This window comes from Furipterus horrens, unplaced genomic scaffold (assembly GCF_987537825.1).
Source record: "Furipterus horrens unplaced genomic scaffold, mFurHor1.1.pri manual_scaffold_11, whole genome shotgun sequence".
In the NCBI taxonomy this organism is placed as follows: domain Eukaryota; kingdom Metazoa; phylum Chordata; class Mammalia; order Chiroptera; family Furipteridae; genus Furipterus; species Furipterus horrens.
In genome coordinates, this window is record NW_028327181.1 from 99,922,096 (window position 1) to 99,949,799 (window position 27,704).

A 27,704-nucleotide genomic window follows, 5' to 3' on the forward strand; every position below is an offset into this window, starting at 1 on the left:
GGGGAACTCCGGCCACACCCGCGCGGACCCCCGCAGCGCCGGCTGAGGCGGGAGGAGGGGCGGACCCGGACCCAGGAAACGAAACCGTGCGGGCGGGAGTGACGCGGGCGCGGGGCGGCGCCCCAGGTGCGCGCGGGCTCCGGGCGCGGGGCTGCGGGCGGGAAGCCGGGTCCCCTGTGTTCCGGTCCGCTGGGCCCCGTGGGTAAGGGGTTCGGGTCCCGTGGGTGCGAGGGTGCCCGATGGGGCGGGGGCGCGGTGCCGCGGGGCCCGCAGGGGGTCTGGGTCGCGGCGGCCGGGCAGAGGCCAGCGGGGAGTGGTGCCTGCGGCCAGATGTCGCGTCCGGCCGCGGTCCCCGCCTGGACGCCTCTTCCTGCGGCGCCGGTTTCGGTTTCGCCGCCGGTCCCCGGTTAAGCCCCGCCTGCGGGCATTGCGCATGTTGGGAGCCCTGGCGACACTCCCAGGGGCCCAGCCGCGAGCGCGGGAGACCCCCGGGCTTGCTCGGACGCCTGCGTTTAGGTCCCCGGAAGGGGCCTCGGTGGGACGGCCAGCCCTGGGGGCTGCGCCTGCGCCTCCTCCCCGAATCCTGCCTTTCACTAATTGGAATAACGGAAAAGTGGTGTTTCCCACATGAGCCCAAGTCTTTATTTCACAGCGACTCCTAGGAGAATGACATTACTGCCGGCATCACCCAGGGCGCACGGTGCGCCCACCGTCCAGGGCTGCCCCTGGCTGGGGGCTCATAGCCCGGCTGGCACCCGTGTAGTGGTGGCCTTGAGAGCTCGGCCAGTGCAGAATGAGGGTGGGTCAGGATGGTAGGGGCCAGCAGCCTGGGTTCCCTCCAGCCTGGGCCCCACCAGCCCGGGCCCCTCCTCCATGGTAGTTGGGACATGGGCTTTGAGCTCTGGCATGGCTTCAGGGGTTGGAAATAAAGGGAGAGGAGAAGTCTGGAAGCTGCGTGAACAGGAAAGTGCATTTCTGCCAGAGGACCCGGCGGGGAAGCAGAGCAGTGGGGACAAGGAAGACAACTAAGGGAAGGGAGACGCCGGGGGGTCATTGCAAGTCTCTGAGTGAGAGGGTGCCCAGACCGCCGTGGGGAAGAGCGAGGGGGAGGTGGGCCTGGCCGCGGTGGGGGAAGCCAGGGCACTGTGCACACCCAGAGTCCTGGGTCCGGCCCTGCCCTTCCGCCAGGAGGTCAGCAGCTGCTGGAGACGCAGCCCTCTGTAGCAGACAGGCGGCCCTGCCACAGGCCTGTGAGGGGGTGCTGAGACTGGCCACAGGGAGGACCCAGCCTGAGGGTCCTCTGGGCACCCCCAGCTGGTGCAGGAGCCGGCTTGGCCGCTGCTCTGGCGGAGTCCTGGCTCTGAAGCCGGGAGAACAGGGCGGCAGGCGGGCCAGTGCGCTTCTGCGCTCCGACAGCTGCCCCTGCCTGCGCTCTCCCCGGATGCCTGGACAAGCAGGACCCCGCCCTTGGTTTGCTGCTGCTCTGAGGGGCCAGATGGTCAAGGCAGGAGTAGGGGCTCCAAAGCGGGCAGCGCCTGCCCGTCAGGAGGCACCCTGATGGGGTGGTGGTGGGGTGGGGTGTAGCCCTGCACCGCCGCTGCAGGTTGTTGGGGCTGTGGCTCTGACGCAGCCCGCCTGCCTGTCCTGCATCTCACCTGGTCCCCCGGCCCAAGAGCCAGGGGCTTTGGTCCCCGTGAGCTCCTGGGCCAGGATGCATGTGTGTTTTCGGGGCTTTGGGCAAGCTGTGTTTCTGCCTCCCCCTTCCCCCCGCCCCAGGCCTCAGTCTCAGTTGGGTGGGCACGATTTTGGACTTACTGAGAGACGGAGAGCTCAGGAGGCCTGGAGGGTGGGCTGGGTGGCAGAGGCCAGGCTGCAGAAAGGGATGGGTGCTGAAAGGTGGGAGTGGGGCTGGGGGCACAGGAGGGACTGGGAGGGCAGGACCTGGTAGGAGGCCGAGCTGTGAACTGTGAACTGTGAACTGCCCGGAAGGGGTTTGTGCTGGGTTTCGATGGAGCCAGGACCTTCTGTACTGTCACTTTCCAGAAAATGAAACTGAAGCAGGACGGTGGTCACGTGACAGCTGGCTCTGAATAAAGGCGCGGCTTCCTCGGGAGTTTGGCTTCCAGCTCTGCAGCCGCCTCAGAAGCCCAGCCCGGAGCTATGGAGTGCCCTTCCTGCCGGCACGTCTCTAGGGAGGAGGCTCCCAAGTTCTGCAGCCAGTGTGGCAAGCCGCTGGCCCCTGCGGTCCCCGCACCGGGTGAGGCCTGAGGGGGTGCCGACGGGGACAGTGGGTGGGCAGCCAGTTCAGTCCCGCCTCCTGCCCTGGAATGGGAAGCCGAGGCCACCAGGCAGCCCGGGCCGCAGAGTGAGGTCTCCTGGGGCTAAAGGACACGTTCTAGATGCGCTTCCTCAGCACAGTTCTGTTGGGTCCTTTGCTGGAGGCAGCTGTCTCTCTTCTAGAAATTTCTGTTTTATTTCTTGGAGGGAATTTGAGGTTCTCTTCCCTCTTGGCAGTGGGCAGTGTGGGCTGAGCTCAGTGGATGGGGTGTTTCAGAGGATGGTGCATAGGATGGGACCCCCAGCCCCAGGGTGGGCGAGGGGTCCTCACAGCCGGCACAGGCTGCTCTCTGGTGAGGGTGGCAGCGGGCACCGGTTGGCATGAGGATGCTTTCTCCTCCCTCGGCTGGCTGTTGCTCCCCACTCCACTTGCTCTCGTGGGGACCTCCACCTGCTCTCGTGGGGACCTCCGCCTGCCCTGTGACTTCACAAACTGCGCAGGCCCTGACAGGTCCCAGGTCAGCCCTTTGGTCCAGCCCCCGCGGCCCGCCCGCCTTGGTGTCTGGCAGGCCCCTGGGCTTCCCATTGTTCCTGAAGCCCAGCTCCTGTCTCCCCCATACCTGCACCTCAGGCTTTCCACCTGCCCTGATCAGGGCAGCTCTTCCCTCCAGTGGGGGGGCTCAGCCCTGCCCCCACCCTGCATGACCCCCACCGCTCCCCTTCCTCACACCCCACATCCTGTCCCCAGGAGACCCCGCTGGCTGCAGGGGCAGAGCCTAGCTGGGGGTCCTTTCCCCTGGGTGCTGCTCAGAGTGAAAGCTGCAAGGCCAACGCAAATGACCCTCTGACCTCCTCTCCTGCAGCCCCTCCCCCAGCCCAACGGCCTCCTGTCCTTCCTGGGACACTCTTGTCCTCAGAGGGCAGTAGCAGGCTCCCCCCTCCTCGCCCTCCAGCCTTTGCTCGGCTGCTTACTCCCCTCCAGGCCGTCCTTGACCCCCCCTTGAAGACTGCCCCCTGCACCCCAGTCTCACTTGATCTATTTATTTGTCTTGTGGCTTCAGAGGAGGCCTTTGCTCTCTTGTTCGCTGTTTCAGCCCAGGTCCCTTGCACAGTGACTGGCACACAGTACGTGCTCTGCATACAGTAGGTGCTCAGCACATAGTAGGTGCTTGATAAATAATTGCTGAATGACTCAGAGAAAGTCCACGCTGCTTTGTGCACGTGCGTGTGTGCAGTGAGTAAATGCTGGCAGTGCCGGGCCTCCCTCCTCGCTGCTCCTGGTCATCTCCCAGGATGCACCCTGCTGGGCGCTGGGGGGGTGCCCGTTCCTCCATCGCACCGTTTCTGCTGCTTTGTGCAAAGTGCTCGAGAACAGGTGCTGTGCTTGGGTGTGAGTGGCAGGGGGCGGGGAGGGGGCTTTACGTGGTGGATGTTCTTCGGCTGCTGGCCCTTTGGGAGGGCTCCGGCTAACAGTCAAACCTGGGGGCTCCTGAGCCGCGAGCCTTTGGGGGTCGGGGACTGTCTGCTGCTGTCATTGATTGCTTGCTGTCCAGATACGGAATCATGGCCTGGCTGAGCTCCTGGTGTCCTGCCAGGACTCCCCCTCTACCGCTCCCCCCTCCCCTGTAAGGAGAACATCTATCCAGGTGGGGACCTTGGGAGGGAAGGGCCTTTCTGGCTCCAGAGACGGAACAAAGTGAAACCAGACCCTGGCTGCTAACCGTGACGTGCCCCAAGCTGTGCTAAGCATTGAGGGAGGAGCCATCATAAACCCCCATTTTACAGATGCCAAGAGCACAGCACAGAGAGTGGAAGTGACTCACCCAGAGTCACACAGCTCGTCACACGGCTGAAACCCAGGCCCGTGGGTCCAGAGCCCGTGCTTGGGAGGAAGCCCCCACGGAAGCAGGAAGGACGGGGTGCTGCCCACCTGGGCTGGGTGACTGGGCGTGGTCTCTCCCCTACTGTGGGGTGTGGCAGGCACTGACCGGTCCTCTTAGTCAGCAGGGGTGCCTGGTTGGCCCCCTGGACCCTGAGCATCACGCACAGCATCCCTAAGGGCCAGGGGTGCCTGCGAGTCACCCCAGGAACACATGACTTCCTGTCTGTGGCCTCCTCTGCTTCCTCACACCCTGGCTGTGCCTGTATTTGCAGGAAATGAAAGTGAAACCAAGATGCTGGGGACTTGGCTGGAGTTGCTGGGGACGGGGGGCTCCTTCTTTCACCCTGGGGGTTGGGGGTCCTGGAAGCTGGGCGGGAGGGGGGGGACCTGTCCGATCCCTGGGTCTGGGGAGGGGGGGGACACACTGATAACAGTGTGGAAAGGGGGTGAGTGGAGACCCCTCGTTCCAGGTGATGCATTTTTTAAAGTTCCTGCATTTTCCACGTTTCCTTGAGACCCTGTGAAGCCGGAAAAGCCGGTGTCCCTGCCGTCACCCACCAGGCCCAATAAGCAGGCGGGTTGGATCTATATGGCGCTTTATTCAGGTGGTCAGAGATCTGAGAAGACAGTGGGTTTGAACCTAACAGACTGGCTTCAATTCCATTATAGACGAGCCTTTTTATAAGGAGGAGAAAAGTGTAGGGAAGGGGTTTGGAATTCAGGGAAGAGGTTAATCGGATAAAAGCTGCAGCATTCCTTCCTCTGTGCCCTGGGCCGTGGTCACCTCACCCTGGAGCACAAAGGCTTAGATAATGTCATGATGGCCTGCGGTCCTCCTGCAGCACAAGGTGGGACTGCTTCTGGCCTGGAGTCAGGGTGGGTCACACCTCCCGTTCCTAAAACAAGAGCTTTTTACATACAGTGCATTCATTACTAAGCTTCTTAGCTGTTACCTGGAACTAAAGTTTTCCAACATGAGTCCCCCATCACCGGCAGGAGTCGGGGGTGGGGTTTGGTGCGGGCGAGGGGGGCTGGAGACAGAGCCGGTCGACCTGTCCGGAAGCCGGGGGAGGGGTCCAGGCTTGCTCGGGTTGTTGACCCACGGCCTCCACTGCGTGGGCGGGAAGTGTTTTCCCCATTCTTCTAGGTTCTCGGGCTGATCTGATAAGTAACTTGATGTAAGATCAGAGTTGAAGAACCGGAACAACATTTACTAACACACATGCCTCCCGCACACCTGGAAGAGGCCAGGGAACCGAGTAATTCTCCCAAATGGCAGATGCCACCCCCTTCAGTGAGAGAGAAAAGCAGATGGTGGGGGTGAGGAGCCCCTTCCGGGAGCCTAGAGAGTCTCCAGGGCAAGGTTGTTCTGCAGCTGAAAGTTGTTACCTTTTGTTCCGACCCCAAGGAAGAGGCCACCCTCCCCTTTCCAGGGCTGGTAGGGAGACCCCTTACAAATGGAGATTTCCCTCACAGATGTAAATGTCCCTCACAAAAGGGCAACCTCTGCTGGTCAGCTTTCCCAGCCTCTCCTGGGCCTGTCCTTTCTTCAAATAACCAGCTCCAAATAACATCCCAGGGAGTGACACATTCCGCTTCCCTCCACAGCCTTTGCAGAGTCTGGGAACAACTCCACGGTGGAGGGCGAGCTGGAGCGCAGGCAGGAGCTGAAGGAGACAGGTGGCCCCACGGTGACATCGGTGCCCGAGGGCGAGCTGGAGCGTGGGCAGGAGCTGAAGGAGGCAGGTGGCCCCACGGTGACATCGGCGCCCGAGGGCGAGCTGGAGCGCGGGCAGGAGCTGAAGGAGGAAGGTGGCCCCACGGTGACATCGGTGCCCGAGGGCGAGCTGGAGCGCGGGCAGGAGCTGAAGGAGGAAGGTGGCCCCACGGTGACATTGGCGCCCGAGGGCGAGCTGGAGCGCGGGCAGGAGCTGAAGGAGGAAGGTGGCCCCTTCACCGCCCTGGGCTCCGGCGACTGGCAGGGGAGTCCGGACCAGTCCTGCTCCCAGGGCGAATGGACCGTCCAAAGAGTAAGTGCTGCCCCGGCAGGGGCCCCCCCCGGCCCTGCCCAGCTGCTGGTTCCTGCTGCGGTCTCCTCAGCGGCTGACCAAAGTTCCCCACGTGTGTCCCCACGCATCCTCTCAGGGACGTGGTCACGGCCCCACCCCCAGCACTGCCCGCGGCTGCCCAGCCCTGGGCGATGGCGAGCTGCCCTCCTTTCCCTGAGCCGGCTTCATCGCTCCGTCTCTGGGGTTCTGTCCCTCTGGGGCCTCCCCCTGCTGTTTCCTCCCACGGACCCAGCACGGACCCGGCACACGGTCTCCCAGGTCTCCCAGCAGCTGTGGCTGGACGGGCCTGGACTCCCTTCTGCCCTGGGGGTGTCTGGCCCTCTTTGCGTGGATGGTGCTGCCTGAGATGCCTCCGAGCTCCGAGGACAGAGAGGGCGCTCGAAAATCCCAGGGGAGCTGTGTCTCCCGGCAGGTGTCAGGTCCGCGTGGCTGCCGGGTAAGGGGCCAGGTGGGGCCCAAGGCCAGGCTTGCAGGGCAGGTACCAGAACAGGCTCAGAGAGGATGCGGGACGCCCTGAGTGCACTGTCTGGCCGGAGGGCAGACTTCCTGCAGGACTTGGGGAGGGAGGACCACTGTCTCTCTCTCAAGTGTCCGGGTTTGGGCTGGTTTCCTGCCTGGTCCTCAGATGGTCCCCCCAGTGGCCGGGCTGGGGTGGGACGGGCTGCAGCTGCAGTGAGGGGTCCACTGTGTGTGTACTGGGTGTGCATGTGTGTGTATGTGGTGTGCATGAGGTGTGTGCACTGGTGATGTGCATGTGTGTGTGTTTGGTGTGTGGTGTGCGTGAGGTGTGTGCATTGGGGGTGCATGTTTGTATAAGTGTATGTGTGATTATGTTGGGGATGTGTATTTGTGTGCACATGTGAGTGGTGTGTACACGTGAGCAGAGGTGTGTCTGTGGGGTGTGTGCGCGAGCCTGTGTGTGTCTTCCCCTGGGAGAGGAACGCACCTGGAGCCGGAGGCCGGTGCAGCGTCACGGCCTGTGGGACGTGGGAAGTCTGGGTAAACGGAAATGAGTTGGGACCAGGTGGGGTGTTTAGTGCTTTTGGACCAAGTAACTTCAAGGCTCTTTTGGAGGAAGAAACGGGCGAGCACGGTCAAGACAATAGTGACGAAGAAGAGCCGTGAGGGGGACAAGGCTGCACTCGATCAAACCAAACTGTCACAAAGCCACCGTCATGAGAACGGGATCCCGAGGGGGGGCGGGCATCCCAGTGCGGGCCAGCTGAGGTGGGACCTGGTGTGCGCAGCCGCAGATGGAGGGAATCAGTGAGCACGGCTGGCTGTCCGGTCTCTGGAGGGAAAGGAAAAAACACAAAGGATGCGTTGGTGCCTTGACTGCCATAAAAGTCTCAAAAGAACTAAAAACCCCTCACAGACACCATCAGCACAAATGAAGGGCAGACCCTTTCGGGAAGGGAAGAAACACGGCCAGTATCTGGCCTTACGTACAAATATGCTCAGCAAAGAGCGAGTCGCGCCCTGTGTCAAATGCTCTTAGACATGAAGCAGAAAGTGGCAGCCGACCCGAGACAGACACGGACCGGCGACAGATCCTGGTCGCCGCGCAGCAGATACGAGCGGCCGGCGAACGTGCGTCGGGTGCCCGGAACAGAGCGGCGCGGTGTCGCGTTCCACCCTCACGTTAAAGCCTCGGTTCAGAGGCAGCAGTCGGCGGTCAGCGACACGCGAGGCGCCCCTCGGCCGGAGGTGCCCTCGTGGGACCACCCAGCGGGCAGGTGCCCTTCGACCCGCTCTCCCACGGCTCTGGTTTCGTGATAAAATGACCTCAGCAAGGGTGTTGGCTCTGCCACGGTCCCCGCAGGGGCATCATCTTGGTGGGGGCACGCTCTGGAGCCTGCAACCGCTAGTTTTTCCAAGGACGGACGCGGCGAGGACATCGTGCAGTCGGATGAGATGAGGTTCTGGAAAGCGTTCCTGAAACACGCCTGCTAGTGGCAGAGAGGGGACTTGGGGGGCCCGACCCTCCAGACAACCCCGAAAGGCAGGAGCGAAACTGAGGTCAACTTGACTGGGGTGCTGAGACGTTGCCCCAGCTTCCCAGGCGCTGAGCGAGTGCCCGGGCTGCAGGCTCAGCCTCTGGGCCTCTGGGTCTGCAGGGCCCCCGGCGCTGGGCCTGGCACCCGGGGGGCAGCGTGAAGCTCGCTCCCCGGGAGCTGTGTCTGTCTCTTTGGACCTGCCCAGGGTTGGTTTGTGCGCTCTGCTTGGATCCCCATGAGGGTGCAGAGCGGGAACTGCCTGGGAGCCTCAAGGACGGATGAGGAAGCTGCTGCCGCTGGGTGGACAGGTTCTGGCGGGACAAAGAGCCAGGGCGGCGGGAGCCTGGGCTGGAAAGCGGGGTCCCGCAGATAACTGGGCTCTGGGAGGAAGCCGCAGGCATGCCCGGCGCTCCCCCAGCGGCTGGCAGAGAGGACACCGCCACGGCTTGGTGGGGACGGGTTTCCTTCTGGGGTGAGGAAAATGTCCGAGCCCCGCAGAGTGTAGCCGCACGCCTGCGACGGCCCCGAGTGCCACCGTGGAGTGCCCTGTACCACGGTTGACTTTGTGTCTGTGAATTGCCAGCTCCGTATAAGAAAACTGGGTGTTGTCCCAGAAAGGAATTTTTAGAAAGGCCTAGATGTGCAGAAGGAGGGAAGCCAGGTGCGGGGCGCAGAGGCAGGCTGTGGGCTTGTCTCTGGGGATTCACTGGGGGGGGGGAGGGGGTTGTGACCGTGCCCGGTCCTTAGCAGACCCTCCGTGATCCCTGGCCAGGATGTGGGTGTGACCCAGCTGCGAAGCTGTGACTGGGAAGGCCGAAGCACTAGGAACTGGCCGGGAGGTGGAGCTCCCCAGCTGAGCGCGATGTCCTTTGTCCCCTTTGTCCAGAATCCGGGGGTGTGCGCAGGGTGTGGCGGTTAACGGGCTCTTTGGTGTTGACACACTGGGAGCCTTTGCTGGTTCTTGCACCCTCCCCAGCGGCTGGGGATTTGCTCTCCCCAGGGTGGCTTCCCACAGCCGGGGAGTTGGGTGGAAGCTGCCCAGGGGTCCCCATGCTTCCTTCCTGTCTCGGCTTCCTGCCCCCAGGAGAGGGGAAGCAGCCAGCCGGGATCAGCAATTGTCTGCCTTCCCCAGGACAGGGTCCTGAGGCTCTTGGCCTTTCCTGTTGCCCCTCCTCCTAGAGGCAGTGCCGGAAGGTGGGATCGGATGTCCCACATGCCTGGTTCCCTTGGGGAGGCTGAGGCCAACCCACATGCCTAAGGCCTCGCTTCTTAGTTAATGTGCTTCTTAGTTAATGTTGGGGGCAGCTACGCTGGGCCTCCTCCGTTCTAGGCCCAGCTGCCCTGGTTGCCAGCACCCCCCCCCCCCGCCTGCCCTGCCCTGCCCCCCCCATGGCCTGGGACACATGACCAAGCCCTCTGGGCCTCATGCCTTCCTTAAGAAAAGGAGGAGGCTGGTGGGAGGCGGAGATGGGAGCCGGAGATGGGAGCCGCCTGGCCGGTGCCTGCTCTGTGCCGCCTGAGTGCACCGTCCACGGAGGGGGCCCCTGCCCTGTGCTGCCCGAGCCCCCAACAGTCCCAGCCCGGCTCTGCCTTTGGTGCCTGGCGGCCTGGCCCTCCCACCAGCGTCTCCACGCCACATCTTTGTGGGGAGCAGTAGCCCAGGAGGGAGACGGGCTCTCAGGAGCTGGCACGGGCATGCTGGCGCGGAGCACTTCCGTACACGGGTTTGCTCTGCCCACCTGCCTGCCTGCAGAAGCCCTTCCTGGCGTCCCCTTGACACGGGACCCTCTGCCGCTGGCCTGGATGGCGGGGCTGGGAGCTGGCGGGGCCTGCGTTAGGGGTCCCTGAGGATTCTGCAGGGGAGGGGGGCTCTGAATGCTGCATCTGAATGAAGGGGGTCCTATTTCCACAGGGGGCTGCGTCCGAGGCTTGTGTGGACGCAGCGGCCTGCTCCGCTGGTGAGCTGGAGGCTGCCGATGACCCTCCCAGCAAAAGAAGGAAAGAGGCGGCCACCGTGCCCTCTGCAGACCCTGAGCAGGTAGTTTGCATGAGCAGGGGGACCAGCTGTCCCCTGCGGGCCCTGCCCTTGCATGCCACTCCAGCGCCCCACGGAGGCGGCTGCGGGCTCCTCGCCCCTCCCTGCACTTGTGACTGAGGACAGGCTGCTAACGTGAAACTTCAGCTTCTGTGGTGTGTGCCCCTCGCCCCCATTCTTCCGTCCTTCCCTTCATCTCTGGTGACAGTACCTCTTTTGAGAGGTGGTGCCTTCACGGCAGAGGCCGGGGGCCCAGGCCCCCTGGGAGCGCCACTGCCACCAGCGCCTGAGGTTCTGGCCCGGGCTCTGAACCCCCGCGGGGCGGTGCCTGCCACCAAGCGGAGCCTCTGGGCTCTGGAGGTGCAAATGCTGAGTCGGCTCGTGTTCTGCAGCATCGGGGTTACTGCAGCGCGCCCCGATAATGCCAGAAATGAAACCAGCCCACACACGCCACGGAAGGACGTTTGCTTCTGAGGGACGGCCTCTCGGGCGGTGGGGGTGTTGCTTTCACTAGCAAGTGGGTTTGGGTTGGTGGCTGCCGCTCCGGCATGAAATCCACCGTCCGCTGCTGCTGGTGCAGGCGCTCTGGGGTCCGCTGCCTCGTGCGCTCTGTGTGGAGGTCACCCTGCCCCCCACAGGTGCCTTCCAGGAGCTGGTCACTGGCCCTGCGAGGGCCCCTCCTGTACTTACAGCAGTCTTTACACAGCCGCCCCCGAGGATTCTGTGGCCTGACATCTGATTTGATGAAAGCTATTAGAGCGTCGATTACCCTGACCTGGTTGGGCTTCTGTACACGTTGGAAACAACCTCATATGAGGTTTGATTATTTTAACTGTTAGAAACCATTTGCTTGCAAATAACTGAGAACCCAGCCCAGATTAATTAATGTGATTCAGGGAATTTGTTCTTGGGTCGATGGCTGCAGGCAAGGCTTGATCCAGGTGCTAGATAGATAGTCCCCAAGTCTGAGCTGGGATCACTCGCTGTGTGCACAGGTGTGTGTAGCCTATACAGCCGTGTGCAGGTGTGCTGTGTGTGTAGCCATGTGCTGCTGTGTACAGCTGTGTGCGTCACGTGCTGCATGTGTAGCCGTGTGCTGGGTACAGCTGTGTGCAGTGTGTGCAGCCGTGTGCAGGTTTAGGATTGGCTGCCTCCAGTCATTGCGGTGGGCTCTGGTCGCGGGCAGAGGGGCAGGTGGACAGTGGCCCGGACGGTGCGAGGCGCCGAGGAGGGGAGCGGGTGTGGGGTCTGGGTGGGTTGGTTTGTATATGGAAGCTGGCTCCCTGGCTTGCTGTCTGCTGTCTCTAGGAAATAGCCAGCCCAGGTTATGCCTCCAGGGTCTGCAAGACCCTCAGAATGACAAAGCATCACCATAAAGGCAGGAAATAAAATACAAACTTAGTGTTGGGGCAGGACGAGGATGGGACGGGCTCCAGGCTGTGACCAGGCTCTGAGTCGCATGGGGTCTTTGGACCCTGCTTGGGCTTTTCTTCTGGGTGAGCTAGGGAGCCATGGGGCAGCCTGCGTCCTCGTGCGGCACAGGACCGGGGAGTCTGCTGCGTTCTCCAGAGTTAGTGTCTTTCAGAGTCAGCCTGCGCCATCTCCTCCACGAGGCCGTCCAGGCTATGAGCTACTTCTGACCCCCCGCCCTACGCCGTGCCTTCAGCAGCAGCACTTCCCATACACTAAAACCTCCTGTTTCGGTCTGTCTCCCCCTCTGAATGACTGGCCTCATGGGGGACACGTCTTAATCTCCTGTCCTTGTTCCTGGCACAGAGTTCCAGAGCCCTTTGTCGGTCAGTTTTGCTCTGATGCGACTTGATTTCCGGCAGCCTGGCACTGAAGAGGAGGTTCTGGGACGGGCTGTAGGCCCCGGGGCGCCCGCACACAGCCTCCTGCCGGTCCAAGCAGTGGTCTCGACCAGTGTGAACAGCGTGCTGGTGCCGGCCCCCCTGAGCAGCCGGGTCAGCGCTGGGGCGCCTGGGGCCGGGCTTCCGGTCCTGCTGTTGGCCTGGCGGCGCCTCCCTGGCAACGAGCTGGGTCCCCACCCGCACATTAGGCCGTTAGAGAGCCGTGCAGGCGTGGGGGTGCCGCTGCCTTAACGACTGTCCTCACGCCTCTGTCCTTCCAGCACAGTGGCCGTGGGTGCCCGTCCTCAGGCCAGGGAGTCGTCCTCTGGGCGTGCCCAGGTGGCCGCACGCCGCGCTCATCGCTGTGGGCAGAGCGGCAGGAGGTTCGGTCAGGAAATCCAGGAGCGGACAAGAGCGAGGCCTCCCCGCCCCATGCGCGGACGCAGCCCACGCCCTGCCAGGCCCCCATCCCTGGTGACGCCACCCAAAGAGGGTGGCGATGGCGAGGTCAGAGTCCATACTGGCCTTCAGCGGGGTTACAGGTCACCCGCACTGAACGAGCTGATCAAATCTCACTCCAGAGTGCTGTCCCCGCGGGGTCCTTGGGAGGCCTCGCCAGGCCTGCCTCTCCCAAGTGCTGTTTCCAATTCCAGAGTTGGGACCTGTCGCCTCTGAGCAGGTCTCGCGGCCGAGGCCCCGTGTGCCTGCGGGGGTGCGGGACGGAGCTGTCCCGCCCGTGCCTCCAGTCTCGTCCTCTCCTCTGTTTCAGTTCTGTTCTGTAATATGATGTAAGGGAGTAACACGGGAGCCCACACATGCTCTGGGCCGTCCGAGCACCATCCTCGTGGGCTGAAAGTCCGTGTCGGGTTGTCAGCTGCCTGTCCCTCAGCTCTGCCCACCACCCTGTTCCTGCTGTGTCAGAACTTCATCTTTCCAGGACGGGGATGGCTGGCCCCGCAGGTGGCGGGGTTGGCTGAGCTAAGCTTGACGTTCTTGAGCCGCTGAAAGGAAATTGGAGGAAAACCTGGGTGAGAATCGAATACACCTGAGGAGTAAAACTGGTGTCTCCTTTTCTGTCTAGAACAAGAGGAAGAGCAGGAAGAAGAAAAAGAACCAGAGCGCCTCCTTGTCCACAGGGCTGGGATCCCTGTCCCCGTCCTCCTCCACGCCCTGCAGTCTGGATTCGCTGACAGATCCCGGGTTCCAGTGCACAGCCCTGCCCCAAAACTCTGCCCAGCCGGCGGGGCCTCCCAGCCAGCTGAGCCAGCCCGTGGGCACGGGCGCGACGCCAGGCGGGCCCGGAAGTTCTCTGCAGGGCCAGGCTGCAGGCGGAGCGGAGGCAGCCACGGGAGGCGAGTCTCCGGGCAGTGTGGCTACCCAGGACCAGACTGGCGGAGGTGCCCGCCCAGAAGGGAAGGAGCAGGTTGGGGCCAGCCCCACCGCCGCTGCCCCGGAGCCCCTGATGCTTGAAACAGACGGGATCCACTCCGAGCCCAGGAAAGAGCCGCCGGCCACCGCCTCTGGGGTGAGTCGTAATGACCAGGGCTGGCCTGCCGTGTCCTGGCGCCTTGCTGCGCTCTGTGGTTCTGACGTCCCCTGCCTGTCTGGGAAGGGAGTCTGTCCTCCAGGACTTGCTACTGGGAATGGGGCTGCGGGAGCGGCTGACCCTCCACCCCAGCTGCAGACCCTCCCGACACCGAGTCACGGTCTCCCTGTTCATTTTGTCACCTTAGCCCTGATGTTTGGGGGTCTTTATTTCTTTTTCTTTTTAAAGATTGTATTTATTTTTTTTTAGAGAGGGGGAAGGGAGGGAGAAAGGGAGAGAAACATCGACGTGCGAGGGAAACATGGATTGGTTCCCTCTCATATGCACCCTGACCTGGGACCAAACCAGCAACGCAGTCCTGTGTCCTGATCGGGAATTGAACCGGCAACCTTTTACTTGGCGAGGCGATGCCCAACCCACACCAACCAGTCAGGGCTTGGGGTCTTTATTTCTTCCAGGCTATTGAAGTCACAGTCAAGCGAGTGAATCCAGGGCAGGAGGCTAAGAAGGAAGTTCAAAGTAAGACTCAGAAATCGAAACAGCCACCTGCAGGTGTCTCTGCTTCCCGAGAGCAGCACCAGGTAGTGTCCCGTCCTGTGGGAGGGTGTCCACGCACCTGCGGTCTGTCCCACAGTCGGTTCCTCCTATAGCTCCTCCTTCATCCAGTTCACCACGTACACGTGAGGTGCTGGGGTGGAGCCATGAACGGGCCCCTCTCCTCCTTCAGAGCTCACACTCTAGAGGGGAGAGACACGTGCCCTGGGGCAGGGGGCAAGGTCTGGGGGCATGAGGTGGTGCCGAGGGGGCCCGGCTGTGTGAGGCCTCTCCGAGGAGGGGTGCTGCAATGGATACGTGGGTGGGTGAGAAGCAGGCCGTGGGCCATGTGGGGCCATGGGAGTGGCACATGCAAGGGCACCGAGGAAGAGCCGGGCCCCAGGAGCGGAGAGGGGGGAGTGTTGGGCCAGGGGTCCTCAGAGGCTATGGTGGGGGCCCCAGACTGTGAGGGGCAACCTAGGAGGCTGGTGTTAGAGCCTAGGGTTTGGGTCCTTGTCCCAGGAAGCTAAAACTGTGGGCAACACCCCTGTTTCTGGAGAGACAGCCAAGCCAGGAGACCCAAAGAAGCCGGAACGGGCGAATGGGAAGGACGTGGTTGCCACAAAGAAGGAGAAGGAGCAGAAGGACCAGAAAGCCGATACACGTAAAATGACGGAGAGGTAGGGTACGCACAGCGTGCAGGGGATGTGAGGGCGGCCTGCCCCACCCCACCCCACCCCTCGGAGGGGATTCCTGGCGAGGAGGGGAGGGTCCCTCAGTCCCAGTCACATAGTCCCTGGGATCCCAGGGCAACAAGGGCCTCACAGAATCCAGGAGAGAGGCTGCCACACTTCAGAGTGCTAGCCTGCCCCTCCCGCCACGGCCCCAGCACTTCCAGAGGGCAGAGATCGTCCCCCGCCCTACGCAAATCCCTGTAGACGGAGGGTCGAGAGGACCCGCGCGGTGGGCAGTATGTCCCAGTATCGATGCATTTGATTTTTGCTGGGTGCATGTTAATGCATGTTGAAGAAACAAGGATCGTGTGTGCGTGTGCGAGCATGTGTGCACACTATCACGTGTGTATGTTTGCACGTGTGTTCACTTGTGTGCCTTGCGTGCAGTTTGTGACTTCGTGGACATGTGTGCGTGTTTGTGCGCACACACGGGTGAGTAGACAGATCCAGGTCTAATTGCCATTTCCTGGTGGCTTTCCTGCAGCTCCCTCAGTCCCGGGGAAGGCGTCACTGTGTTATTCCACGTCATCATTTCCAAAGACTTCAGCTTCGATCCCAACCGCCACAGAGTGTTTGTCCGCGGGGGAGCCGAGCTTGGGGAGCCAGGATGGCGCCGCGACGTGTGCGAGATGCACTGTACCAAGTGAGTGTGTCCGAGGGCCCGGAGCAGCCCTTCAGGGGGGCGGGTGCTAGACGCCCCGCCTTTGAAATAGACAACAGTTCTTTGTAGGGAAGTGGGTGACACCCTTAGAGTTCTGGAAGACGTGCATTTCGGACAGCTCTTCGCCGTCCTGCCGTGGTCGCGTCCACCTGTGGCTCCCGTTCTGCACTCCGTGCTGTGCGGGAGAGAACGGGAGCGTCCGGGAGGGCTTTCCCGTGACCGGGGCTGTGCTCCTTGTTCCCAGACACCTCGAGCCTCATGGGTACCTCGTCGAAGGCAGCACCGTCATTTCCAAGAAGCATGTGAACAAACCCATCCCGTACAAGTACGTGGTTGAAAGAGACAAACATGTGGACTATGAGTTTATCTACGAACCTCAGAAGGAAAACATGCACGTGAACCGCTGCCTGCACGTGAAGTCTAAGCTGCTGGACACGGGAGGTGGGTGACTGTGTGCCGACGACGACCGCCGTGCGCGCGTGCATGCGCGTGTGTGCAGGGTGTGTGTGCGTGCGTGCGTGCGTGTGTGCGTGCGTGCGTGCGTGTGTGCAGGGCGTGCGTGCGTGCATGTGTGTGTGCAGGGCGTACGCCGACCGCAGCACGCGTACCGCAGGGGCCGCGCCCCGGGCTGGGCGTCCCTCTCCGGAGAGCAGAAGCGCCCTCGGCTCCCGCGGGTCCTGTGCTCAGCACGGGCCGCACCCGCACCGGCGGGTGCCGTAAACCTGCCTTTGGAAGTGCGTCTCCACTGCCCGCTCGTATGAGAGCCGACAAGGGGCGGGCGGGGCGTGTAAGGAAGGCAGGGACAGACGCGAAGCTGCAGGGAGCCAGGGGCCGGGCGCCGAGCGGCACCGCGACTGAGCGGCCGGGGAGAGCACCGCCCACGGCCCCACTCGGCCGCGTTCTTGCAATTGCGTTATTCTCCACGCTGTCTTTTCTTGTTTATATCTTTTTTAAAATCTCCTTTTCTTGTTTTTCTTTGCTCTATTTTACACTCACTTCATGCAGTTGCGTGTGTGCGTGTGTCCGAGCATGAGCGTGTCTGTGTCGGCCCCGGGCGGAGGGCTCGGTCCACCGCGCTACCTGGGGTGTCCTTTACGGGTGGCATCACGGCTGCCAGCTGGAGGCCGTGGCACCGGCACTAAGTAGCCTAGGAGCGACATCGTGTGGCCTCAGGGTCACCCCACGCCCGTGCGGTGTCTGCACACCAGTCCTGCACCCAGCCGTGCGCCCTGTGCGCTGACTGCCAACAGGCGCCTGCCGCCGCTGACCACAGGCCTCTGGCCGCCCTCCTTCCTTCCCTTCCTCGGGCGCATCCATGCATTCCTGCCGGCCGAGAGCGGCCTTCCAGGGTGGAGTGTGCGGGTCGGGTGGGTGTGACGTCCTTCCTCTCCCTCCTAGACTGGCATCAGTATGACGACATTGCTTGCATGAGGATGCCTGGGAAGTTGAAGCAAATCATGAGTTTTTTCACGGACCAGACAAGGAAGGACCTGGTGAGAGGGAAGAAGATCGCCGCCGCCATCATGATGGACAGCCTCTTCAGCATCCTGCAGACCTGGAGTGCCACCAATCTCAGCAGCTTTTTCACCCAGTTCCACCAGTTTTATTCCGTCGTCCGCGTGCCCATGATCTATGAAGCACAGGAGCGGCCCTGGAGCTCCCTGCAGTACGAGGAGAAGCAGGTATAAGGTTTCCCGGGGTGGGTTGCAGCCACTGCCTTTTCTACCTTCTGGGCAGCCAGCATCGCCTCACCACCTAGTGGCCAGTTGACCCCTAGACTCAGTGGGCAGGTACAGATTGGGGCAGGTGGCCTTTCCACCCCTTTCCTCCAAGTGCCGCCTCTTCGGAATTCTTTGTCTTTCCCATTTTCTTTCTCTTCCCACCATTGGTTCCACCCCCTTACCTGGTCCCACCCCTACTGCTGGTCCCGCCCCTCACCAGGCCCCACCCTCACTGCTGGTCCCGCCCCTCACAAGGCCCCACCCCCACTGCTGGTCCCGCCCCTCACCAGGCCCCACCCCACTGCTGGTCCCGCCCCTCACCAGGCCCCACCCCACTGCTGGTCCCGCCCCTCACCAGGCCCCACCCCCACTGCTGGTCCCGCCCCTCACCAGGCCCCACCCCCACTGCTGGTCCCGCCCCTCACCAGGCCCCACCCCCACTGCTGGTCCCGCCCCTCACCAGGCCCCACCCCCACTGCTGGTCCCGCCCCTCACCAGGCCCCACCCCCACTGCTGGTCCCGCCCCCTCACTGGCTCCACCCCACCGCTGGCCCCACCTGCTCACCTGGCCACATCTGAGATGGGCGTTGAACCCTCATAAGCAGCTGGGCTTCCACTTGAAAGCCTCTTCACCAGGCCAAGGTCTTTGGGTGGTTCCCAAATGTACAGGGCAGCTAGGCCTAGGGGGTGGTGCTCGCGGTTTAGGGAGGGGGCAGGGCAGTGGGGTGACCCCCTTCCCGGAGCTGTCCCTGCCCGTCGGGGAAGTGGACCTCTGCCCTGGTGATGTGGAACTCAGGGCAGTGATGGGGCCCCGGTTCCGTGTCTCCCTTTTCTCCTGCGGCAGGTGAAGGAAGACCTGTGGGAGCTGTTGAAAAACAAAACGGCGCCGTTACTGGACAGAAGTGGGAGCCCCTTGCCCGCAGACTTCCCGGTGCGGAGCAGGCTGAGGATGGGCCTCGTCGTCCTGCGCTTGGTCCGAGAACTGGAGCTTCCCGCGGCCGCGCACGACCTGTCCTTGCTCTGCGACCTCCTCTGCTGGGATGCCCGCCCCCCTGAGGAATTTCACGCCGACCTGCGGCACATCTTTGAAACGTCTCGGAGGTAGTGTGTGCGTGAGAGCGCGAGAGAGAATAGATTCCGCAGCCGGCGCCGGCGGGGAGCGGCAGCACTGGTCACAGGGTGGGTGCAGAGACGCGGGCAGGAAACGCGTCCCCACTCCCTGCTGCCGCGCCCACACGCGCTCCTGCCGCCCAGCGAGGTCCAGCCTTTTCCACCCCACGGCGCACGTAAGCTAATGGCTAAAATTCCGCAGCGCCCCGAAAATACGCTTTGTGCCAGTCTGCCCCCCGAGATCGGTGTAATTTCGATCCATGCACACCGGGCGGCTGTTGCTGTGGTGGGGTTGTCATTTTCTAGATTTAAAAGTCTTAAAGGGAAAGAGGGCAGTGCCCTGACCCAAGAGTCAGGGGCTGCGTATTTGAAAAATCCGTGTGAAGCTCCGGTTGAAAACGGCTGCTCCAGCCTTTTTCCTGGCGTGTGTACTGGTTTCACGTGTGTCCCATCGTGCCCCTGGACATTTGCACAAACATCGTGGGTGCCCGCCCCGCGGCCTCTGCCACCGCGTGTTCAGTTCAGGGCTCTGCTGGCCCGGGAGCGTCTGAGGTGTGAAGGTCATGGCTAACCTGGAGGCGCGCGTGTTTTATGGGGTGGGCGCCTCCTCAGCGCCCCTGGTGACCCCAGCATCTTCCTGCAGTGTGTTCGCGGCTGTCTGAATTGAACTTGGGGACGGTCTCTGGTGGCCTGCCCCGAGCAGTGGGTCTACTTGGGACGTCTGCCCCTGGGGTTTCTGAGATGACAGCCCCAGCTGGACGCCGTCTGTTTTCGCCAAGAGGCAGGACGGTTGGGAACACACGGTGTCTGCACAGGGTTCCGAATATGATGGCATCGATGTTTGCTAGGGAAAGGCTTACATTCACTGCTGCCAGGCCGCCTGGGTTCGCGTGCCTGCTGGGCTGCCTGAGCCTCGGTCCGTCTGTGGTCAAGGACACTGGAAATGACGCCCTCAGGGCTTGGCTGTGCGGGCTTCCGCGAGGGCCCAGGCAGTGCCCGGTGCTGGGGTGATGCTGAGGGCGCCCTATCCCACGCGGCCCTGTTTCTCCCTGGTCTGGGCCTCAGGGCTCAGCCGTCCAGGGGGCTCCTGTCGGCGTGTGCGGGGAGCGGGCCCCGCCCTGGATGGACGTCGGAGCGTGCAGGCTGCCCCCCACGCACAACGGGGTCTCTGGTCCTTTTCCAGGTGGCAAGGGTACCTGATGAGCCTGTGCCATATGAGCATAGACCAAAGTGTTGACCTCTGGGTGGGCATCCTGCCTGTGCTCCACCGCTGTGCGGAGCGAGCGCCTCGCGTGGACCCCAAGATTCAGCCTGAGGACACGTGGGCGGCCCTCGAGGGAATCCCCTTCTTGGAGTTTCGGGAAAAGAGAGCAGATGAGTAAGTTGTGGCTCCTCCGCCCCTATACGGAAGTCTCTGGGCTTCCGCGGGACGTGAGGAGCGCGTCGCTTCTCGTAAAATGGCTTCTCTGAAAAACGTTAAACATACGAGGTATAAAGAAAAATACAAATAAGGCCCACTGAAAATCTCCAGGTAGTGAAGTGCTGGCCTTTTAGAGAAGACCCAGAAAGGATAAGCCACAGAGGAAGTGGTAAGTCCAGGATAAGTGCACAAATTCAAAGAAAAACAAAGAAAACATAAATGCGAATTAAGTACAAAAAGGTGAAGACCAGCGCTCATTTCCAAGCTCGTCCCTTGTGTGCGGGGCCCATTGTCAGCGACCGTCCCTGGGACACCCCGCTCCCCGGATCCGCTGGCATCTAGCCTACGGGTTTGAGGGGGTAAAACAGCTAAAACAAGTTACTGCTGCTTCACTGCTCTGGGAAGGAACCTTTTGAAATGGAAGCCCAGTCACGATTATGTGTGTAGTTATATGTATTGTAAAGGTATTCACTGTAGCCAAGAGAGGAAAACAGCCTCAGTGCTCACGGGCGGAGGGAATCAAAGGACGTGTATGTACAATGAATGGTTATTCAGCCTCAAGAAAGAAGGCGGGCCTTCCACTCGCTACCCCGAGGACACCCCGGGACGGCGTCCTGCTGAGGGAGAGGCCTCAGAGAGACGGACCCTCTCTGACCGCACTTCTCTGTGGAACAAAAGTCACACTCCTAGGGACAGGGTAGCATCTGGCTGCCAGGGGCTCGGGGCTGGGGTTGGAGGCGGCGTGGGTCAGGGGACACAAGCGGCCAGCTCTCAGGCGGGTCCTGGGCACTGAGGCGCAGCCTGGCGACTGGAGTTGCCAGCGCTCTAGGTTGGGAAGCTGCTCAGGGAGCAGGTCTCCGATGCTGCCACCACATGCCGGAGACGGGGCGGAGGAGCAGCCAGGGGCCATACACACGTGTGTCCGATCGACGCATGACCCTCAAAGCGACAGTGTTATCTGTCAGTTATATCTGAATAGAGCTGGAGAAATGCTGAGTCCTGGAAGATCTTTTTATTGTGGTAAAATGTGCAGAGCCTACCATTTACCAGTGTAGCCATCTTAGTGCAGGGCTCAGTGGCATTCAGCACAGTCACATTGCCACATGGCTGTCACCACTGTCCTCTCCAGAACTTTGTCCTCGTCCCCAATGACCTCTGTCCCCATGAAACACTCCCTCCCGACCCCTCCCCCGGCCTCTGGTGCGCCCTCTGCTCTCTGTCCCTGTGGGTGTGACCACAGCAGGTCCTCCACGGAGGAGGGTCACACAGGATTGTCCTTCTGTGTCCGGCTGTGTCTCGGCACAGTGTCCTCCAGGTCCATCCATGTTGGTGAATTCTTACGTCACTGTTTACTTGTCCTTTGAGTCACGATACTTCGCATTTCAATTGTTTTAAAAATCTGAGCTTTCTGCCTCGCCTCTAGCACAGTTAGACGTCACTGAGTCTGTGACAGAGGCCACCGCCCTTTTCCTCACCCAGGAAACAGTTACTGACGCTGATGGGGAGGAAGAAACACCTGCTGGACGTGGACGCGCACCTGTTCCGGTCCTGGTTCAGTGTGCTGCCTCTGAGCAGCCTGGTTTCCTACCTGCAAGAATTCTCCGACCATCTGAGTCGCTTTCCGGCCGGCGTCCTGGACTGTCTGCTAGGGACCCTCTACCGGCTTCAGGGACTGAAGGAAATCTGCAACAGAGACCTGGAGGTCTGTCGCCTGCAGAAAGCGCTTGGGCTCTTGCTTAGTTACAGCGCCCCAAGAAGTGAAGTGGGAGCCTGCAGTTCTTTTCTGGAAACCTGGCCGGGTGGGGCACTGAGACCCAGAGGGCTGGGCGGGGTCCCTGCTTCTGGGTCAGCAGAACTCTCTAGCCCTTCCTTTCGGATTGCTGCGGAGGCAGGGGGCGGTCACCTGGGAGCTGGCCTGGTTCTGGGGTGGGAACAACAGTATAATCTTCAACCCTGAGTTTTATTTCTGGAAGATATCAGATTGGTACTTGAGCACCTAAGGCTTGTTTGCAGAAGGAAGAGAGCAAATTGCTTGGCTTCCTGCTGGGCTCTCGGGTCTGCCTTAGCGAAGGCTGGGTGCTAGGCTCACGCCACCCCCGTTTTCCTTCTCTTCGCCACCCCAGGATTTTGAGAACACTTTCAGAATGCTGCTGCACCTCCTGGACATGTTTCAGGACAAGTGAGTAGCAAAGCAGAGTGGTATCTCTGGCGTACAGTTGTCCCTTCCTGGGTGGCGGTGTCCCGTGTTTGCTGGCGATGTCATGCCCCTGGTTTTGAGGGGCAGCAGTCACTGCACTGCGGAGGTTTCGGTTTGTTTCCCTCGGGTCTGCTTCTCCGTGCGCACCCACCGACCCCTCCGGGAGTGCCGCCCTACTGTGTGCAGCGCATGGCCCCCAGCATTCCTGCCTCCCTCCCTCCCTCTCTCGGTACCTTCCAGAACTGTTTTCAGATTCACGTGTCACCCAGTCCTCAGTAATGTAATACACGCCTGCGTTTTTCAAGGAAGGGTACCCTTGGGATCGTTTAACTTGTTTTCGTTAAGAAGTTCAAACCAGGGAGGCAGCCTGAAGGACTGTCGTGTTTTTTTTTTTTCACCTCGGTCACAAGTTCACGATGGACTGACATGTACTGATGTCGTCCCATATGGGCTGATGTCCATGCCGTGCCCGGCGGTGTGTTGAAGGGGAGGCGCCCCGAGAACGGGGCTGTCCTCTCGGCTCCTGCAGACCGCTTCACTGGTGTCTCTTCCTCCTCGCGGGGCAGCATTCCCAAGGGGCCCTCGATCCAGTCCTACCTGACCGTGTGCCTGACGCTCCACGAGACTGTCTGCAGACTCATCAAAGACCACGCGCACCATGAGATGCCCGCCTTGGCTGCCGAGATTGTCCGCTCCGTTATCACGCTGAAGCCTCTAGTGGTAAGCAGAACGCACCTCTGTCACGTCGCGCCCGAGACAGGCACGGAATCCCAAGCAGCCTCAGTTCTAAAAGGAGGTCGGCTGGTTCTGGCATGGCGGGGGCGACACGGGTGGCCGGCTCTGACATCGAGACTGTGGGTGCCTGGTCCATGCTGGCTCTGTCCTGTGCATCGAGGATCTTGTGGGGGCCCTGCGTGTGCCCTGTCCCCTCTGGTCTTCCACTGCAGGTAGTGGGGCGTCAAAGTGCAGAATATCAGGGAGCTGAGCAATTACAGAGCAGAGCAGGTGGCCAGGGTGGCAGGTAACACCCTTCTGCACTTCCATGGGTGGCCTTTCCCACTTGTGCCTTTTCGTGTCACTTGAACGTAAACACAGTAGCAAAGGCCGCACACGCCACGGGCACACCTCGGTGCCTTCGCACGCAGTGACCCTGCGCTCTGCCCCTCCCCACTGCTCCCAACCGCGACCGTGCCTCTGCTTCCTGCCACGGTGGGTCAGCCGGCTTGTCCTGGAGCGTTCTGCTTTTTGCGCCTGACTTCATTCACGCACGTTACGTCTCTGAGGCTCCTCCTGGCGTGACCCCTGCCTGTGGTTTGCGTCTTTTCATTGTCGGGGGGCCGTCAGACTCTTGAGCCACGAGCCGCGGTGCGGAGGTGGAGTGAGACGCCCCTGTTCACAGCCTTTGCTCCTTACCCGGGTCCCACGTCAGAACCTGGGTCTGAGTGCTGTGAGGTAATTTTGCGTGCTTTTACTTCTTTGTCTTTTAGGGGTTTTTTTCCTTTAAAATGCCAGAGACGTGTTTTTAAATGATGTGATGGGTAAGATGATGGCTTTTTTCTGAGGCAGGTGCAAACTGAAACAGTCTCAGGCAGGTGACAGCTTCAGACAGGCCGTGTGCAAGAAATCGGCCAGTTACAGGGTGGGGCTGGGGACGCAGCGTCTGGCAGGAATAACTGTCTCAGACGTTGGCTGGGATCTCAGATGAGCATCCTCCGTAATGGGGTCCAAACACTCCATCTGGGCTCTAGAAACAAAACACTTGGTAAAACTGAGACCCAGCCAGAGTCACAGTGGGTCTCGTGAAAGGTTTTGGGTGGTGCCGATATGGAGGGTTACTGGATCGAAGGTCTAGACGGAGGAGAACAGGGAGGGAAGGTGCAGCTTCCCATGTAGGTTTTCAGGCTCAGCGCTGCCCCTTTCTTGCCTGTCCGCGTCATGGCAGCAGGGACTCATCGAGGGGCCGTCCGTGGGCACTTGAGAGGTGCAGGGGGATTGTGGGAGGCTGGGTGTCAATATGGTGCCCTGGGAGCCCAGGGCAGGGCCTGGGAGTGGGCTTTGTTCCCGTGGAGAGACAGGAGCCTGTGCAGAATGAGGGGTATGGGCCCCCTGCCCTTCTGGAGGGCCTGCGGGGGGCCAAGGGTGACTGGAGGGAAAGCCCAGCTCTAGGCAAGGTCCCAGCATGGAGGGCATGCCTGCCTGCTGAAGCTTCTGGATTGTTCCAGAAACTGCTGTGCTCTTTGAGGACTTGAAGCAAGGCCCAGCATGCCCAGTGTCCAGCTGAGAGCTGTTGCCTGTGTGCTGTGCTTCCGTCACACCTGTGCTCACTCCAGCCCTCCCACCTGGCCTGGGCTGTCCCCTGTCAGGGCAGAGCCCCCCCACCCCTGCCCAGGCTGGGTACCTTCAGAAACACCTCTTACCTTTCCGGCTTGCCACCTCCGTGGTTCTCTGCCATGTTCGTCTGTCCGTCTGCGGACTATTGTCCCCATGCTTGCAGTCAGTCAGCTGAGACTGACCGGGACCGGTCACGGTGCAGCACCCCGGCCCGGGACACAGGGCACTAGGTGGCCCCCGGCAATTGTCTTTGCAGGGAGGGCGTGGCGTCAGCCTACCCAGTTGTGGGTCCTGGCGCTCACACAGCGTGGGGGTCTTTGTAGAAGAGAGAGAGCACAATGCAGCACCACGAGGGCCCCTCCCAGGACGTCAGGAGGGGCGTCTGTGGGCACAAGCAGCACGTGCTTCGTGGGGGAGCAGAGGGAGGGGGAGTCACTGCAGGCCCGGGTTCCCGGGACCGGGGACTTCGGGGAGTAGGCGGAAGCCTCCCCGAGTCAGGTGCCATGGTGGGGGGGGCTTGGGTTCACCTCTGGTCACAGATGGGCTGTGTGTGGCCCTGAGGGGCAGGTCCGAGTCCCACCAGCTGGGAGTCTCTGAGCCGCCGGAAGCTCTGTGCACTGGGGCATGTCCCCTCCGTTTCCCGTCCCCGGCTGGAGACCGCATGCAGCTTGTCCTCAGTCGGAGCCCACAGGCACGTCGTTCGGGCAGCCCGGCCTCCCTGGTCGGTCACTGTCAGCACGAATGCCGGCCACCCGTGCTCTCAGCCTGTTCCCACGCCACCCACTTGCAGTGAACCCAGAAGTTCTGGGGAAAAGAAAGTGCTGTAAAAACATGGGCTGCAGGCAAGGCCGGCGTGGAAACGAATCTGTGTAACTGAAAGGTAGCTACTTGCCAAGGGTCTGCGGTGAGCGCTGGGGAGGCAGGAAAGGTGTCGGCCCCGCAGTGGGGGGCCCTGCGCTGGATGCTCACGTCTCTCTCTCTCTCCCCTTTGGTGACAGGACTCAGCAACGGGGCAGGGAAGGGAAACTGCGAAGAACTCAGTGAAGAAGGCCGTCCAGAGCACCCTCACCACTACGAGAGCGTGGCTTCGGGAAATCTTCACGGGGAGAATGTTCCAGAACCCATCTGCCTTCTCTGTCATGTTCACATACAAGCAGGAGATGCAGGTGCGCCAGCGGCACGGGGAGCCTGTGGCACGCGGAACGTGTCCGCACAGCGATGCAACGCCGTGGCTGCATCCGCGGCCGCGGCCCACACGCCGGGAGCTCTGCTGGGCAGCAGGCGCCACGGGCCCGGGCCTGGGTGCTGCTCACGCTGCCTGCTGGGGGCCCGGTGGTCAGGCAGACCCGTCAGGAAGGTGCTCCGGGTGCTGGCGGCATCTAGGGTCCGATTCAGTCCCGAGGCTGTGAATGGAGTTTATGACGCTGGACACAGACGACAGGAACTGCCTGAAGGGGCAGCAGGCAGAGTGGCATGTGAGCGGGAGAGAGAGAGAGCAACCAGCCCCACGCGCGTGCTGAGGAGGGGCGCGGAGGGCCGGGGCCGGCCGTCGCGCCTCGTGCGTGAGCTGGCGGGACCTGAGTCCCAGGCGGTGGCTGGACAGGGTACCTGCTGGCGAAGCTTCTGTGCTCCGTTGGGTTTTAAGCGGCTCCGGTTTCCTCCTGTATCCGAGACGTTACCTAGGTTAGACCTCTTGAGCTTCCAGGGTTCGGGGGACCGCGCAGCCCACATAATGATCTTGACCCTTGGTGGCAGCTTTCTGTCAGTCTTGTCCCTGTGGGCAGGGTCCCGCTGGCTTTGTGGACTGGGTTCGGGCCTGCGGAGTCACCGACACTTCTCGCTTCTATAGAGCGAGGCCTGTTTCCCTCGTTCCCTGGAGAACCAGAGGCTGAGGGCCGCGCAGGACGCGCCCCTGGCAGAGCCGGCAGACGCAGGCCGCGATCACTCAGGGTTGTGCCATCCTCCCGCCGGCCGCCAGCGCGACCGCGGAGGGCGCGAGCTGTGTGGCTGCAGTGAGACCCGTGGCGCAGCCATGCAGCCACGGCAGGCACCGGGTTGTCCCTCGCTTTACAGACCACCCCGAGGTCTCTCCTTCCTGTGTCCACTGGGGACGCTGTAACCTGAATACGCAGCTCACCACAGATCTCCAGGCGCGTCCTGGCGTCCGGACAGAACCAGGCCTGCAGGCCAGTGCCTGCTCCCCACCAGGACAGACAGCATCTGCCGGTGCAGGGCTCCGACCTGGAACAGACTCGAATACGTGCACTGGGAAGAGAGTTCCCACTTCAGCTTGTGACCTTTGGTGAAGCGAGCCCAGACTCTGACACTCGCCGGTAGAGCAGAGCAGACGCACATCAGCCTGGAATCTGCTGGAAGTTTAGTTGGCAGCCGTGAGTGCACAAGGCCTGGCAATTAATGGCGGGCTTGGGGCTGCCAGAAGTGGGGGTTCCCCTCACCGTGGGGAGGGGGTGTGGACGAGGGGAGACACGAGAACCCGGGATTGGAAGGAGCTCAGGTGTCAGTGAACGTATGATTCGGTTCCCTGCAGCCGTTTTACAATCGCTGGGATCTGGAAGCAGCCCGAGTGCCCATCAGTAGATGAGCGGATAAAACAACTCTGGACATTCACACAATGGAATTCTCCTTGGCTGTAAGAAAGAAGGAAATCTCATGTTTTTTGACAACATGGATGGACTTGGAGGGCGTTACGCTGAGTGAGATCAGTCAGCAGCGAAAGACAAGCAGCATGTGATCTCACTTACAAGTGGAATCTAATGAACAAAACAAACAAAATAAAAACGGACTCCGAGACTGAGAACGGACTGCCCGCCGCCGGAGGGGAGGGTGTGGGGTGCCGGGTGGAACGGGCAGGGATCACGCAGCGCACGGTGGTGGTTGCAGGACAGCCGCAGAGACGTAGGTTACAGATCGCACTTGGTTACAAAGCAGAGAAGAGCACGTTAGTTAGGAGAAATGGAAATCTGGCCAAGGACTCGTTCGCCAGGGGCGCACCTGACCCCCAGGTGTCCCGGCGTCAGGCTCTGAGGTCGCACAAGCATCACGGGGAGGGGCTGACTTTGACCCTGCCTAGCCCACGGGAGGCATCTTTTCAGTGTGGCTCAACCGTCCGAGAAAGCATTTAGTCTGAATCAAATTGCGGGGGAATTTGGAGCCAAGTCTGATTGAGAAACAGGTTCCGGAACAGTTGGCCTGAAATTCTCAAACTGTCAGCAGGGTCGAAGGAATAAAGAAGGCCAGGGAGAGTGTTATTGAGGACAAGTCATGGTCACTAAATGCAGTGTGTGTCCCCAGGTCGGGTCCTGGACCCAAAGAGGCAGGA

The 27,704-nt window shown here is 61.5% G+C and overlaps 1 protein-coding gene across 1 annotated transcript in view; it reads left to right on the forward strand.

Annotated features, from left to right (window-relative positions):
• The window catches only part of RNF213 (ring finger protein 213), a 77,709-nt gene continuing 50,005 nt past the window's right edge, over positions 1 to 27,704 (forward strand). The window contains exons 1-16 of the mRNA XM_090257599.1: positions 1 to 126; positions 2,044 to 2,257; positions 5,768 to 6,189; positions 10,138 to 10,263; positions 13,192 to 13,635; positions 14,115 to 14,237; positions 14,713 to 14,870; positions 15,409 to 15,567; positions 15,830 to 16,026; positions 16,984 to 17,267; positions 18,151 to 18,407; positions 19,600 to 19,794; positions 21,316 to 21,538; positions 21,960 to 22,015; positions 22,600 to 22,753; positions 25,363 to 25,530. Of these exons, the coding sequence (XP_090113725.1) occupies positions 2,161 to 2,257; positions 5,768 to 6,189; positions 10,138 to 10,263; positions 13,192 to 13,635; positions 14,115 to 14,237; positions 14,713 to 14,870; positions 15,409 to 15,567; positions 15,830 to 16,026; positions 16,984 to 17,267; positions 18,151 to 18,407; positions 19,600 to 19,794; positions 21,316 to 21,538; positions 21,960 to 22,015; positions 22,600 to 22,753; positions 25,363 to 25,530 (3,063 nt within the window). The 5' untranslated portion in view covers positions 1 to 126; positions 2,044 to 2,160. The remainder of the gene's footprint in view (positions 127 to 2,043; positions 2,258 to 5,767; positions 6,190 to 10,137; positions 10,264 to 13,191; positions 13,636 to 14,114; positions 14,238 to 14,712; positions 14,871 to 15,408; positions 15,568 to 15,829; positions 16,027 to 16,983; positions 17,268 to 18,150; positions 18,408 to 19,599; positions 19,795 to 21,315; positions 21,539 to 21,959; positions 22,016 to 22,599; positions 22,754 to 25,362; positions 25,531 to 27,704) is intronic.